This window comes from Piliocolobus tephrosceles, chromosome 19 (assembly GCF_002776525.5).
Source record: "Piliocolobus tephrosceles isolate RC106 chromosome 19, ASM277652v3, whole genome shotgun sequence".
Lineage (NCBI taxonomy): Eukaryota > Metazoa > Chordata > Mammalia > Primates > Cercopithecidae > Piliocolobus > Piliocolobus tephrosceles.
Genome location: NC_045452.1, coordinates 2,593,339 through 2,607,196, shown reverse-complemented (window position 1 = coordinate 2,607,196; position 13,858 = coordinate 2,593,339). Strand labels below are relative to the sequence as shown.

The 13,858-nt window shown below is 59.6% G+C and overlaps 2 protein-coding genes across 4 annotated transcripts in view; both read left to right on the top strand.

Annotated features, from left to right (window-relative positions):
- The window catches only part of CLTCL1 (clathrin heavy chain like 1), a 106,705-nt gene extending 99,553 nt beyond the window's left edge, over positions 1–7,152 (top strand). Inside the window, exons 28-34 of one of the 2 annotated variants that reach the window (XM_023192626.2) lie at positions 291–401; positions 656–826; positions 3,044–3,265; positions 5,813–5,888; positions 6,381–6,420; positions 6,553–6,572; positions 6,673–7,152. In XM_023192626.2, the coding sequence (XP_023048394.1) occupies positions 291–401; positions 656–826; positions 3,044–3,265; positions 5,813–5,888; positions 6,381–6,400 (600 nt within the window). In that variant the 3' untranslated portion in view covers positions 6,401–6,420; positions 6,553–6,572; positions 6,673–7,152. The remainder of the gene's footprint in view (positions 1–290; positions 402–655; positions 827–3,043; positions 3,266–5,812; positions 5,889–6,380; positions 6,421–6,552; positions 6,573–6,672) is intronic. The other variant, XM_023192627.2, reaches the window with a different exon arrangement.
- Positions 7,153–7,729: 577 nt separating this feature from the next.
- On the top strand, positions 7,730–11,095 carry SLC25A1 (solute carrier family 25 member 1). Of its 2 annotated transcripts, XM_023192600.2 has the most exons (9): positions 7,734–8,045; positions 8,382–8,489; positions 8,581–8,680; positions 8,758–8,896; positions 9,444–9,528; positions 9,693–9,797; positions 9,949–10,064; positions 10,146–10,219; positions 10,403–11,095. In XM_023192600.2, exons 1-9 carry the CDS (start codon positions 7,952–7,954, stop codon positions 10,515–10,517), a joined length of 936 nt encoding a protein of 311 aa, XP_023048368.1. In that variant the 5' UTR covers positions 7,734–7,951; the 3' UTR covers positions 10,518–11,095. The 2 variants fall into 2 exon arrangements, with proteins under 2 accessions (XP_023048367.1, XP_023048368.1); XM_023192599.2 differs by having other exon boundaries at positions 7,730–8,045; positions 9,949–10,219.
- The last annotated feature ends 2,763 nt before the right edge of the window (positions 11,096–13,858 follow it).

Sequence of the window (13,858 nt, the reverse complement as noted above, 5' to 3'; positions counted from 1 at the left end):
ATTAATATGACTCTGTTTATTGCAACATTCACTTTATTGTGGTGGTCTGGAACCAAACCCTAGTGTCTGTGAGGTGTGAATGTCTCTGGTGACATTGGTGTCCACTGAATCACCCAGACAGTTCTCTTTGTGTGAGTATAGGTCTTTTGGTTCTAGGTGTCCAGAAGGTGCCCTTGGCTCCAGAGCTGGACCATTCAAGTGGATGGCACGCACATGCCCACCTGTACCCCTGCCTAGTGTCCCCATAACAAGCTTGGCCAAGTGCCTTGACAGTTGCCCCAACTTGTTAGGCAGGTCAGCTGCCCCTGGTGAAGCCTTACCTGCGGTCAGTCCAGAGCCACAACAACAAGAGTGTGAATGAGGCACTCAACCACCTGCTGACAGAGGAGGAGGACTATCAGGTGGGTGTGCAGGAGGGAGCCCTGTCCTGGGTGGGCTGGGCTCCTCCCCTGCAACTGCCATTCTGTTCTCAAAGCAGGCTGCCTTTGCACAGGAGAGTGTGCAGGCCCCACAGGACACCAGTGGATATATGGGTAGGGGCCTTTCTAAGGCCGTGGTGATAGCAGCAGCCATCAAGTAACACAAGGTGCCTGCTCCATGTGTAGGCAGCCCATGTCACAGTGTCCCATCCCTCACAGAAAGGCTATCTTCCTAGGGCTTAAGGGCATCTATCGATGCCTATGACAACTTTGACAACATCAGCCTGGCCCAGCGGCTGGAGAAGCATCAGCTGATGGAGTTCAGGCGCATTGCAGCCTATCTGTACAAGGGCAATAACTGGTGGGCCCAGAGTGTGGAGCTCTGCAAGAAGGATCATCTCTACAAGGTTGGTGGCCCGGGCCCCTGTTTCCTCCCACCTTCCTGCCTTAGTATACTTCCTGATGCTTTGGGGGTCACACCCCTTCCCTCTTGTTCCTGAGACCTGGCTCTGAGCTTTACCAGGGGATCCTCATGGTGGGTAGGGGGATTGGCATTGATGGGAGACCATATTTAGAACATAGGGTAAGAATTGGGAGTGAGTTAGAACCCCTTAAAAACTGTTTGCATTGAAAGACTTACAGAGTCTTATGCAGTTGATTCTTTTCACGACAGTTACGTGTGAGTTTCACTCTACCAAAACACAGTGTGGCAAGATTCACTTTTGGCACCTACTTTACTTCCTATAAAGATTTGGGAACTTACCTGTAATCTCAGCACTTTGGGAGGTTGAGGTGGGCGGAGTGCTTGAACCCAGGAGTTTGAGACCAGCCTGGGTGACATGGCAAGACCCCGTCTTTACAAAAAATTAGCCAGGTGTAATGATGGACATCTGTGGTACCAGCCACTTGGGAGCCTGAGAAGGGAGGATCACTGGAGCTCTGGAGTCAGAAGCTGCAGTGAGCTATGATCACACCACTGCTCCGTAGGCAATAGAGTGAGACCCTGTCTCCAAAAAAAAAAAGATTTGAGGAATTTAAAAGCCTAAATTAAAATCACATTTAAAGGCCGCGCATGGTGGCTCATGCCTGCAATCCCAGCACTTTGGGAGGCCAAGGTGGGCAGATCATTTGAGGTCAGGAGTTCAAGACCAGCCTGGCCAATGTGGTGAAACCCCATCTCTACTGAAAATACAAAAGTTAGCCAGGTGTAGTGGTGCACTCCTGTAATCCCAGCTACTTGGGAGGCTGAAGCAGGAGAATCGCTTGAACCCGGGAGGCAGAGGTTGCAGTGAGCAGAGATCGCGCCACTCCACTCCATCCTGGGTGACAGAGTGAAACTGTCCCTGAAAAAAAAAAAAAAGGAAAAAAATAAATAAGTAAAATCACATTCAAAACATTTGTTTCAAAGCTGGGTATAGTCATGTGCACCTGTAGTCCCAGCTGCTTTAGAGGCTGAGGTGGGAGGACCACTTGAGAGGAAAAACAAACTGTGTTTTTCTGCTGGTGAGAGGTTTCTTAGTATCATTCTCAGACCGGTTCTCAGACCAGGATCCGGGCATCTGCTTGACAGGTTGGGCTGCCTGGAAGAACCACCAAGACCCCAAAGGCATTAACATCCTCTGCTTGGCCTGAACATCTCCCTGGGGGTGAGGTGGAGTTGTACAAGAGGGCCCTGTCTGTGCTGTGTTATGCAGCTGAGCCAATTCCCAAGGGCCCCTTGTGCCCAGAGACTCTGGACTTGACCTGAGGGTGTTACCTGTGGAGTTGGCCTTGGGCATTCCTGAGTATCTTCCCAGGACACATGGACACCTGCCACCTCTTGTCTAGCACAGGGGCCTCATTCTCATGGCTCCTGGCCTGTGCCTGTTGGCTGGGACTCCATGGAGGCCTGTGATCCCTGAAATCAGTGTTGCATTGAGTTTCACCCTAAGTTGTCACCTCCAGTGTTTTGGACCGTTCTGTGACATCTAGCCCTTGGTGACAGTGCTTGTGGTCCTTCCTGAGGTGCCCAAAGAGCCCCTGCAGAGGGAATGGAGAGGAAAAGCTGCTGAGGCTCTGAGACAGCACCTGGAGGTCTCTGGACCTGGCTGCTGGGAGGAGACAGCTGGGTTCAGACACACCTGAGGAAAGGCTTCCTTTGGCTGGCTGATCACAGCCACTCTGTCCTACCCATGTGGTCCCTGCCAGGGGCTTAAACACACAGCCTTCTCAACACTCTGGCAGTGATGAGTGAGCAGGACTGTCAGTGCTGCCAGAGGCCTACTGGCCTTGCCAGCCACCCACTCTGAGCCACGTGGGCCCAGAAGAGAGTCCAGAGGACAAAGCCCTAAGCCCAGGGATAAATTAGGCCTGTCCTGGGACCCTAGGGGTGTGTCCAGGCACCCTACACAGGAACTGAGTCCCCAGCTAAGCTCCCTGGGCGTGGTTTTCAGGTTAGGAAGGTGGCAAGGGCTCAAGGCCTTGCAAGCTGTTCATAAACAAAGGGTCGAAACAAAGAAATAATAATACATTTTAATGCAAGAGAAATCATAGCCTGGTGCCACTCCCTGCCCTCCGGCCCACCTGCTACAGGCACAAGGCCTTTGCCTGCAGGATGCCCAAGCAAGCATTTGCCTTGGCTGCAGGATGCCATGCAGCATGCCGCAGAGTCGCGAGATGCTGAGCTAACCCAGAAGTTGCTGCAGTGGTTCCTGGAGGAAGGCAAGAGGGAGTGCTTCGCAGCCTCTCTCTTCACCTGCTATGACCTGCTTCGCCCAGACGTGGTGCTCGAGCTGGCTTGGAGGCACAACCTCGTGGACTTGGCCATGCCCTACTTCATCCAGGTGATGAGGGAGTACCTGAGCAAGGTAGGTGTCGGGCCGGCTGCAGCTCCCTGGCCCCTGTGTGGCACAGCCCACCCCTAGCAGTGACTCTGGCCACAGGTCTTAAGGGTGGGCCCCTTTGAGGCCAACCCAGATTCCCCAGGTAGCCCTGGCCTGCCTTCAGGAGTGGCTGCTTCCCTTGATGCTCAAGTGGTTTTCTGCCCCACATTAAGCCCCTCCAGAAAATCATCCTGGCAGCAGCCCTCCTGCAGACTCCAGCTGTGCAGCTGTCCTAGTGTGCACACTGCTGGGAGCACAACAGGCATGCTCGTCCCCAGCCCTGGACTTCATCAGGGTGACAGTAAGGTGGCTGGCAATCCCAGCTCCCCGTGGAGCTCCCAGTGGCATCTGGGGGTGCAGCTGTTAGCATACCTGTTGGTGGTAGCTGCCTTTTGCTGAACACATAGTAGGAGTATTCACGGACACACTGAATCTTTCTAACAGCCATAGGGAAGATGACTCTCTGCCTCACTGAAGTGACAGTACCTGATTGTAAAACTCTCCCTGGGTGTTGAAGTCCTAGGAGTCCCTGCTGGGACCTAGCTTTAGCCACTGTCCAGAGACCTGTGTCAGCAGTGTCATCTGGTACAGTTTGTTGTTTCTAACACTGGAAAAGTCACCTTCAGTAGCATCTACTTGCCCATCTAACCTCCTTCAAGCCAGATGGAGACCCTTGGAAGGCATTCATGCTGAAGCATCACTCAGTGGAGCAAGGGAAGGGAGGGGGCCTCCCAGGTGAATGGGAGGTAGGAGGGAAACAGGAAGGTGGGCTCATGCTGCCAGCTTTAGCCTGGAAGTGCCTGGAGGGCTGCCTGCCACCTGCAGAGCCTCTAGGCGGCTGCCCAACCCCTAGTGAAGGCCATCCCAGAGGCCATTCGAGGCCATCGCCCTTCTGTAGGACAGTGTGACCCCATTCCATCTGCATAGCATGCCTGAGTGAGAGACTTCCTGATGACTCTCAAGGGGTGGAGAGGAAGGGACAGCCCTGGCCACATGGCCTGAGATGCGTGGGCTGCCAGGGCACATGGACTGGTTGGATTGACAAGGGCCCCGGTTCCCCCACCACAGTGGATGGCAGCTCCCTACAGGCAGCATGTGTAGTATGTGGTTTGTGGTATGCAGTGTGTGGTGTGCGTTGTGCAGTGTCTGGTGTGTGCCTGTGGAAGCTGTTCTCACCATGATGAGCGGGTTTTCCCATCCCTCGGGTGTCTTTCCTGAAAGTAGTCTGTGTTCTGAGAACCAGCACAAGGAAAGAAGAATGTGCTTGAATCTCTTCCTGGCGGTAGAAGTCCGTGGGTTAGTGTCAGAGGAACTCAGGCTCACCAGGCCTCAGGGATGTCATTGCTGTGGGGGTCAAAGTACTGTTGTGGGGATCCCCCAGGACTTTGAGGAGCACATTCCCTTTCTGTTGTGGATGATAGAGTTAGCAGCCACTACCACCTTGGTCAGCACTGTGGCTGCCCTGCCTTGGCCCAGGGTTCCCAGACTCCACTGGCCCTGGGAAGTGGTGGCTGCTGCAGCACCTGCCCTGCTGCTGCCCACCTATTTCTGCCGGGGCAGATGAGACGCCTGTCATGGGGAGAGTTCAAGGAGAGGAGGGGGCTGGCAAGGGGTTTCCCAGTCAGTGGCATGGGGTTGTGAGCTGATTGTCAGCTTGAGCTGGGGCCCAGCTGACTCCACACAGCAGTGCTGGGAGAATGAGGGCACAGACAAGAAGCTCAGTCCCTTCCTGGTGGACAGCTGGGCCCAGGGCCTCGTGGCTCATCTGGGAAACTCAAGGGCCATCCCTCTGAGATGCCCCCAGCACTCTCCCAGTTTAGGGAGGGTACAGGCCTAGCTCACCCCTCACCCTAGGTGTCAGTGATTGTGCCCCCTGCTCCCCCCTCACTTCTCAGCCCCCCAGACCCCAGCTCATGGGGGCACATTCTTGTTTCTCTTTCTTACTCACTGCGTTTGTGAGGGGATCCTAGCTGCACAGTTGCTGCCGCCCCTCTAGTGCAGTGCTGTCGCCTTACTCTCTGGCCATGGGTGGGGTCTGGTGAAGCCTCAGGGAAGAGTGAGTTTGTCCTCAGTACTTCTCAGGTGAAGTGTCTAGGTGCCAGATGATTTGTCTCTGAGAGCCACGTGATCTCTCTGCTGGTTTGGAGGGGCGGGCAGACTAGACTGACTGGATTCAGAAGCAGGCAGTGTTCCCTGCACATGGCCCCAGCCCTGCAAGTCAGTAAATGGCAGTGTCCCTGTATCCAGAGGAGGACTTGGCCCCCCATGAGCAGGCCACACTCACAGCCTGTAACAACTGACTGTCCCAGTGCCCACTGGGAAGCTCTGGGGGCCCCACCTGGTGCTTCATCTCAGCCCAGCTACTGAGGCTTCACCTCTCCATGCGTTGCTGCATTCTAAAAGTGCATGGGGTGTGGACTGAGCCACTCCACCTCTGCCCATTCTCCTGGAGTCCCTTCCACTCCACTTTCACGTAGAGGCCGGGACTGCACTCTGTCAAGCAGGTGCTCACATGCTCTCGCCTCCTTGCAGGTGGACAGACTGGATGCCTTGGACAGTCTGCACAAGCAAGAGGAGCATGTGACGGAGCCGGCCCCTCTCATGTTTGGTAGGTGGCACCTGTAGCCCCCAACCCCCTGGGGAGGGAGCAGGGAGGGAGTCAAAGTCCCACTGCCCTTTCCTGGCTGGGCTTTGGATGGGGATGGGAATAGATGGGTGGGGGCCGGAAGGATCCCACTGGCTGCTGGGTGTGGAGAAGTGTACGTCCAGGAATGTTGGCATGGCCACTGTCCTCCCTGCTGTAAGTGTGCCTGCCTTCTGATGGGGCTGCCTGCCTAGCTATGAACTGCTGCTGTGTCCTGCTGGGCCTGGCCCCTGGGCAGCAAGGCTGTTGCTGGTGTGTGCTGGGAGGAACTTTGCACCTGAGAACCTGCCCAGGGCAGCCTGGCTGTTGAGCAGACTGGAGAGACTGTGGGGTGCTGGGACACTGCCAGGCCAACACAGGCCTGAGGGTGTGGTGTGAGTGTGCAGCATGCCTGTGGGTCTCGAGCCTCCTGCTGAGTGTGTCCCTCCACCATTAATGCCATTCTGGTTTTTTTAGATTTTGATGGGCATGAATGAGACCCAGCTGATTGCACTAAGTAAGTGTCCCATATGGGGACTAGCTTATCCTCTAGCCAGGCCAGCTTCTCTGGCTGACCACACACTCCTTGCCTCTGGGTGCCTACTCTCTTGGTGCCTCAGCTTCTGGGTGGTAAGGGCTGGTCCTATAGACCCTGCTCCCTGGGCCCCGGCTACTCAGGGCAGACAGGAGAGGACCCCCATGGGCAGGAAGAGCTCTGCTCATTCTGGGCTTTCTCCCTCTGCAGGCCAGCAGCTGAGGTTGACAGCAGGCCCCGCCAGCTTCCCCTATGGATATGCCTCTGCTCCCAACTTCACCAGCCTCCAATGTACAACTTCTGCGTGTAGTGGGCGCTGTCTCCACCCACTCTACCTGCAGAGTTACTAACTTCTCCAAGGAGTGTGTCACTCCAGCAGCACAGGGGACCGCAGTGGGAGGCAGGGACACCTGGACAATATTTATTTTTGGTGAAACTCAATGATGGCAACCTCTGAGCCATCCTAGAGCCTGGGGAGGCCAGGGTAGAGGCTGACAGCGCAAGACCATCTTCAGCTGTCAGCGGGGTCTGGACTCTGGGCCCTCCTGCTGGAGCCAGGCATTCCTCCTGGGCGCCCCCGACTGGCTGGAGTTGCCCCCTCCAGGCCAGTTTGAAGACTACATGAACACGTCTTGTTTGGAGGTACCGGACCTCATAACAGGACTCTGAGCCTCCTGGCAATCTTAAATATTAAAGTCGGTTTATCCAGGCAAAGGTGCTCTGCTTGGTGCTGGTGTGGGTAGGAGGGACAGGGGCCAGTTTCCTAGGCCCCGCAGTCCATTAAAGATTTGCTGGGTCCTCTGGGGGTGTGGGACCTGAGCCAAGAGAAGCTGCCTAGGAGAATACAGCCGCTTGCATTTGGGGTCTTTCCGGACCTTGTTCGCTGAACTCAGGAACTCTAAATCCGGGAAAGGTGTGGGTGGAAACCGGCAGGTGAGTCCCAGCCCGTGGCCGCTACGGGAGGGGGACCCGGCGGCGTAGCCCCTTCTCACCCGCCACCCGCCTTCCTCCTCCAGCTTCGAAACGTTAGAGTTCCTCAGGGACTGGGCTAGCCCCACGTGTTTTCGGGGAGGGTATGCCCCTGGCCTCCGGGATCCCCGGGGATCCCGCCGCTCTCGGCAGTCACGCAGACCCGAGGCCCGCTTCCCTGCGGAGCGGCATACTGTGCACCTTGACCCATAGCTCGGGGCTGGGCCACGGCTCCGCCTCCCGCAGCCCCGCCCCCGCCCCGCCGCTCGCCGTCGCCCAGAGACTCGGCCTCGGCCATTGGCTGCGCCTTGGCCCCGCCCCTACGCCTGCCTCGGCGCGCCCCGCCCCGGCCTCAGTTTCCCGGCCCGCTCGGGGCGGGCTGGGGGCGGGGCCCGACTCGGACCACGCGGGGCGGGACCTGGAGCTGACGCGGCCGCCCCGCCCCCGGGACCATAACCGGCCGCTGCCGCCACCGCGGACCGAGCGCGGAGTTCAGGAGGCTCGGACCCGAAGCCGCCACTGGGCGCCCGGCCTCCCGCCCGCCATGGCCGCGCCCCGCGCCCCGCGCGCTCTGGCGGCAGCCGCGCCTGCGTCCGGGAAGGCCAAGCTGACGCACCCGGGGAAGGCGATCCTGGCAGGTGGGCCCCTCCGGGACGCGGACCCCACTCCCGCCGCTCTTCCGGGTGGGCCCGGGACACTGAGGCCCCGCCCCACTTCCGGGTTGGGCCCTGGGTTGGGAGTCGTGGGGGCGCGGTCCTGGTCCCCACCCCGCGCGCTGGGGCTCGCCCGCCTGCCGCCTGTCACCCCCGCGCCTCGCCGGGACAACGGGGTGGGGGCATGCGGTCGTGGGGCCCCAGCCCAGGTTCCCGCGACACTGGCGCGGCGGCTGCGCCGGGCAAAGTCCGGGACGGGGGAGGGGCCCGAGCGCCAGCGGCCGGGCGGGGGTCTCAGGAGCCGGTGCCCGGTCCCTGCAGGCGGCCTGGCGGGTGGCATCGAGATCTGCATCACCTTCCCCACTGAGTATGTGAAGACGCAGCTGCAGCTGGACGAGCGCTCGCACCCGCCGCGGTACCGGGGCATCGGTGAGGAGGGGGAGGCCGCGGCGCCACGGGGGGCGGGTACCCAGGGCGGCGGCACCGAGGGCAGTGGGGTCCTGACGGCCCCCTCCCCCAGGGGACTGCGTGCGGCAGACGGTTCGCAGCCATGGCGTCCTGGGTCTGTACCGCGGCCTCAGCTCCCTGCTCTACGGCTCCATCCCCAAGGCGGCCGTCAGGTGAGGCCCGGCCCGGGGCTGCTGCGGGAGGAGGGTCTCGGCCGCGGCAGCCCCTCTCACCCGCCTCCCGCCTCCAGGTTCGGAATGTTCGAGTTCCTCAGCAACCACATGCGGGATGCCCAGGGACGGCTGGACAGCACGCGCGGGCTGCTGTGCGGCCTAGGCGCCGGCGTGGCCGAGGCCGTGGTGGTCGTGTGCCCCATGGAGACCATCAAGGTGGGGAAGGTCCTGGCGAGGACCCTGGACACGCAGGGAGTACAGAGACTGGCGGCCGCGCTGGCCTGGTGCTCCAGGGGCAACCGGCAAGCTGGGGAGGGTCTCCTGGACGCGGGGTGACCGCGGGGCCTTGGAGCAGGACGCCTGCCACAAAGGGCCATCCGTGGAGGCTGAATCTATGCTAAAGGCAGCCTTAAAGTATTTACAAAATGCTTTTATAAAGCAGAAAACAAAATGACACGTTCACTGCGAAAACTGGAAAAGAGTGGCAAACGTAAAGGTAGAGGCCGCTCACCAGGGCTGCCCTGTGTCCGGGAGAATGGTCCATGTGGGCTGCCCTGTGTCCCGGTGCATGGTCTGTGCCAGCTGCCCTGTGTCCCGGGGCATGGTCCGTGTGGGCGGCCCAGGGCGGCCTTGGCTACACTGCTTCTCGGGGAAGAGCTGCAGCCCCAGTTTCCTCCACCCTGGATGGGCCCTGGGCCTGCCTGCTAACCAGGACCCACTCGGGTGGCAGCCAAGAACCTGCGCTCTTGCTTCTCTCTCTCAGGTGAAGTTCATCCACGACCAGACCTCTCCAAACCCCAAGTACAGAGGATTCTTCCATGGGGTTAGGGAGATTGTGCGGGAACAAGGTGCGCCACTGGACCTTCCAGCTAGGGCTCAGGGACCTGGGCCAGGGTGGGAAGGGCCTGCACCTCCCATCCTGCCTTGGGCTCTGTGCAGCACCCACCCTCCACATACACCAATTCCCAGGGCCTGAGAGGCTGCAGGGCAAACTGTGCCTGCCTTCCCCCAGGGCTGAAGGGGACGTACCAGGGCCTCACGGCCACTGTCCTGAAGCAGGGCTCGAACCAGGCCATCCGATTCTTCGTCATGACCTCCCTGCGCAACTGGTACCGAGGTGTGTCTGCACCACAGGGCCCTGTCTCTGCACAGGGCCAACTGCTCTCCTCTCCTTGAGACCACCCCTGGGCGGCGGGCACCCACCTTTTGAGGTGCTGATCCAGGCTCCTCCCGGAACCCTCTGACCACACCTTACCCCTCATATCCAGGGGACAACCCCAACAAGCCCATGAACCCTCTGATCACTGGGGTCTTCGGAGCTATCGCAGGCGCAGCCAGTGTCTTTGGAAACACTCCTCTGGATGTGATTAAGACCCGGATGCAGGTGCGGGGACCGGGAAGGCGATGGGAAGGGGGCACCGGGCCAGAGCTAGCTGCTGAGCCCCTGCCTGCTGATGCCCCGCAGGGCCTGGAGGCACACAAATACCGGAACACGTGGGACTGCGGCTTGCAGATCCTGAGGAAGGAGGGGCTCAAGGCGTGAGTGGGGGAGGGGCAGGGCTATTGTCCCCACCTCAGACCTTTCTGGGCCTACCTGGCCTTCCCACGGCCTATGCCATCCCCTTCAGGCCTCTGTGCCTCCCCTTTCAGCATCTGGGGATTGCCCTGTGCAGGGACACTGCACTGATCTGCCTTCCTCTCCCCACCCCTCCTCCCACCCAGATTCTACAAGGGCACTGTCCCCCGCCTGGGCCGGGTCTGCCTGGATGTGGCCATAGTGTTTATCATCTATGATGAAGTGGTGAAGTTGCTCAACAAAGTGTGGAAGACAGACTAAGCCTAGAGAGGCTGCAAGGGGACTGCCCCAGGCACCTCCAGAGTGCCCGCCACCTTTGTCTCACATGATTCCAGTGCAGTAGTGCCAAAAGGCCCTTCCCACGTCCCTTGAGCTCTGTAGCCTGGTCTGTGCATTGTGGCTGTCAAGTCCATGTGTCCCCCGTGGTCTGTGTGACACCACCACTGTGTCCTGGTGTCTGGCCCAGCCATGGCTGGGTGTGCATCTGGCCTGTGACCCCGTGCCCACTTGTCCATGTGCTTACTGTGAGCCCTGTGCCTGTGTTTCATGTTCTGTGTCATGTGACCTGTGCCCCGCCTCCCGGGGTGCCCGTGTGGCCTGGGTCCTCGGCCCTGTAGCCCTGGCCCGGTCCCAGTCCGGTGCCTTCCACCCTGCCCCGGCCTACCACAGCTGCCTCCGGGCCTCGGCCTGGCTTCACCGCATTCCAGGGGCTGCAGCCCCTCGCTTTTCCCGCCATCGGCCTTAACCGGCCCTCGGGCCCTCCCTCCGCCCGGGACAGGGTGGCACCCACCACTCTCAGGACCACCCTGCCAAGGCAGAATAAACCGGATCCTGTTGCAGTCTCCTGTCCTGTGTTCGTCCCTGTATGGGCCCATCTTTGCATGCGATTGGTGGCTGTGCCTCTGCAGGGGACCAGGCCACCTTCATCTGAGGACACTGCAGTAGGGGTACAGGGAAAGTCTAGTGTCCACCCAGGGCAGGGCAGCTGTGGCCACAGTGTTGGCTCCCTGAGAAGCCCAGTGCCAGGCCAAGAAGGATCTGGGCTGCACCCTGGCCTTCTCTGTGGCCTGTGGGCAAGATCCCATGACATGGGTAAAAGGGTGTGTTCACAAGGCCTCAGGGTGGCCTGGCAGAGAGCAGAGTGTTCAGAGCAGGGGGCTGGGCCCAGGAGATGGAGTCCCCAGGACGACTGCCTGCCCCTCACCCACGGGGAAGCTTAGGGAAGGGTTGGGTTGCCCAGGGCCCCTCCGGGGCATGGCCAGCTCCTGAGTGAGTGAAATGCACTGCTTGTGGGGAGGAGGAGATGGGGGCATGCTGGGGCCTCTGAACTCCTGGTGGGGGTGTCTGGCCTCTGCTGCCCAAAGGCTCTGGGCAGGGGCCCTTCCTTGTTCCTTCACCCAGGCTGGGAGGCAGCTGTCCTGGGGCAGCAGGAAGTGGGGCTGCCTGGCCAGGGCTCTCTGGGCACCTCATGCCACAGCCATGAGCCTCAGAGGAAGGTGTCCCTCTGGCTGGAGGCCAGAGCTCTGAACTGGCATGTCCCCATGGGGCCCAGCTCCTCTTTCCACAGCCTATGAGCCACATAAAGGACACTCGGGCAGGATGGGATCAGTCAGTGCCCCTGGCTGTGCAGAGAAGTCAGCTTCCTGTCCAAGTGCCTCCGTGGGGGAAAAGTCATGCAAGCGTTTGGCTCAGACTGGAGAATAAGCTTTTGCCAGCCAGAAACTCCGTGTGAACAGGTCCCGTCCCTGGGGAGACTGCCCTGTCCTAGTGACTTCACACAGCACTGGATCCCTGGAATCCCGGGAATGTGCAGCTGGGGAGGAGTCTGGGGTGCAAAGGGCCAGAGGTGAGAGCCAAGCATGGGTTTGGGGGTACAAAGGGAGCAAAGGGTTTTGAAGCCTCCTTGGGGATAGCCGCCGGGCTGGGGAGGGCTGGGGGTGGCTCAGCACTCAACCTGTGCTGTGATGGGATGGCCATGCACTCTCCATGCTCATGGCAGACTTCCCAATCTGTTGCCACAGAAGAGAAAGGGCCCAGGCAACAGAGCCTCCCCTCCTGCCCCTGTGCACTAGGGCATGCAAGTGCCACCACGAGAACCCCACACCAAGATGCTTCCTGTCCCTGGAGCTCAGGCCACTGGTTCTGCACCTCAGAAGCTTTGTTGTGGGCTGGCAAGCCGGCAGTGGGCCGCACTGGTCCACAGTGCCAGCCCTGAAACCTGGAGGGGCACTCAACTCTCTGGGGCCTGCCCTCCAGGCCTCAGCATCCACTTGCTGTACTCCCCACAGGTGCTGAGAATCATGCTTAGCGCAGAGCAAGCCCTCACACATGGCAGCTTTCTTGGGGTTGCAGGAGGCTGTTTATAGTCTCCCCAGGTTCCAGGCAGTTCTGGGAGCAGCCAAGGCCTCGCAGCTGCCTGAAGGGGACCCCCCGCCCCCACATCCTGACCTCCAGAGATGCCAGCCACTCACTGCACACCTGCACTGAGTCCTGTCCCTGTCCCTCTCCAAAGGAAGGGGCTGAGGCTGCACTAGCTGAGAGCAGGGTGTAGGATGGCATGGGTCTCCCTCCTCCCTGGACCCCTGCCATTCTCAGGGTCACCTTTTTATGCTTTGAATCACAGGACAGACATCAGGTAGCACAGCCAGAAATGTTGATCGAGCTGGGTCTGAGTCCCTTGGGGCCACGAGCATGGGGGAGCTACCTACTCTGGTAGCTAGAACCCACACTGTAGGCTGCTTCACACATTCCCTCAAGAAGCAAGCAGCCTCCTATCTCGGGGCTGAGACCCAAGGGGAAAGGTGTCTGTGCAGGAAAGAGCTGGAGGCTGGAGAGGCAGGCAGGGGCCTGGAGGGAGCCAAGTTGCATTTTTTTTTTTTTTGAGACAGAGTCTCGCTCTGTTGCCCAGGCTGGAGTGCAGTGACGTGATCTCAGCTCACTGGAAGCTCCACCTCCCGGGTTCACGCCATTCTCCTGCCTCAGCCTCCCGAGTAGCTGGGACTACAGGTGCCCACCACCACGCCCAGATAATTTTTTTTTTTTTTTGTATTTTTAGTAGAGAAGGGGTTTCACTGTGTTAGGCAGGATGGTCTCGATCTCCTGACCTCGTGAGCCACCGCACCCGGCCTGCCAAGTAGCATTTAACCAGACTGCAGAGAGGAGGCTTGCAGCAGGGAGTAGCATAGACTAAGAACACTGGGGCCCTTAGGGGCAGAGACATGTGGATGGGTCTCCAAGCTAGCCTGCAGGCAGAAGGGTCTTGATTTCTAGCGTGGTGCTCTACGTCTCCCCACTAACCAGGACACTCGGCTAGTGCCGGGGAGAGCCCCAGGAGGTGGCTAACTGCACATCGGAGGACTGGGTGGAGACTCCAGGTCACCATGTCCTGCTCCAGCCAGAGCCACAGTGGCCAGTTAAAGTCACAGTCTGGAATCTGAACCTTACCAACTGTGCCCAGGAGGGACAGTGGCCGCACAGAAAAGGACAAGGGAGCAGGTGAGGTGGTGACTACACCTAGGGCAGGGCATGGCTAACCTCCAGCCTTGTCCTCACCGCTGTGGGACTGAGGCCTCCAGGCAGCTACCCCGCTCCATCCTCCCGCT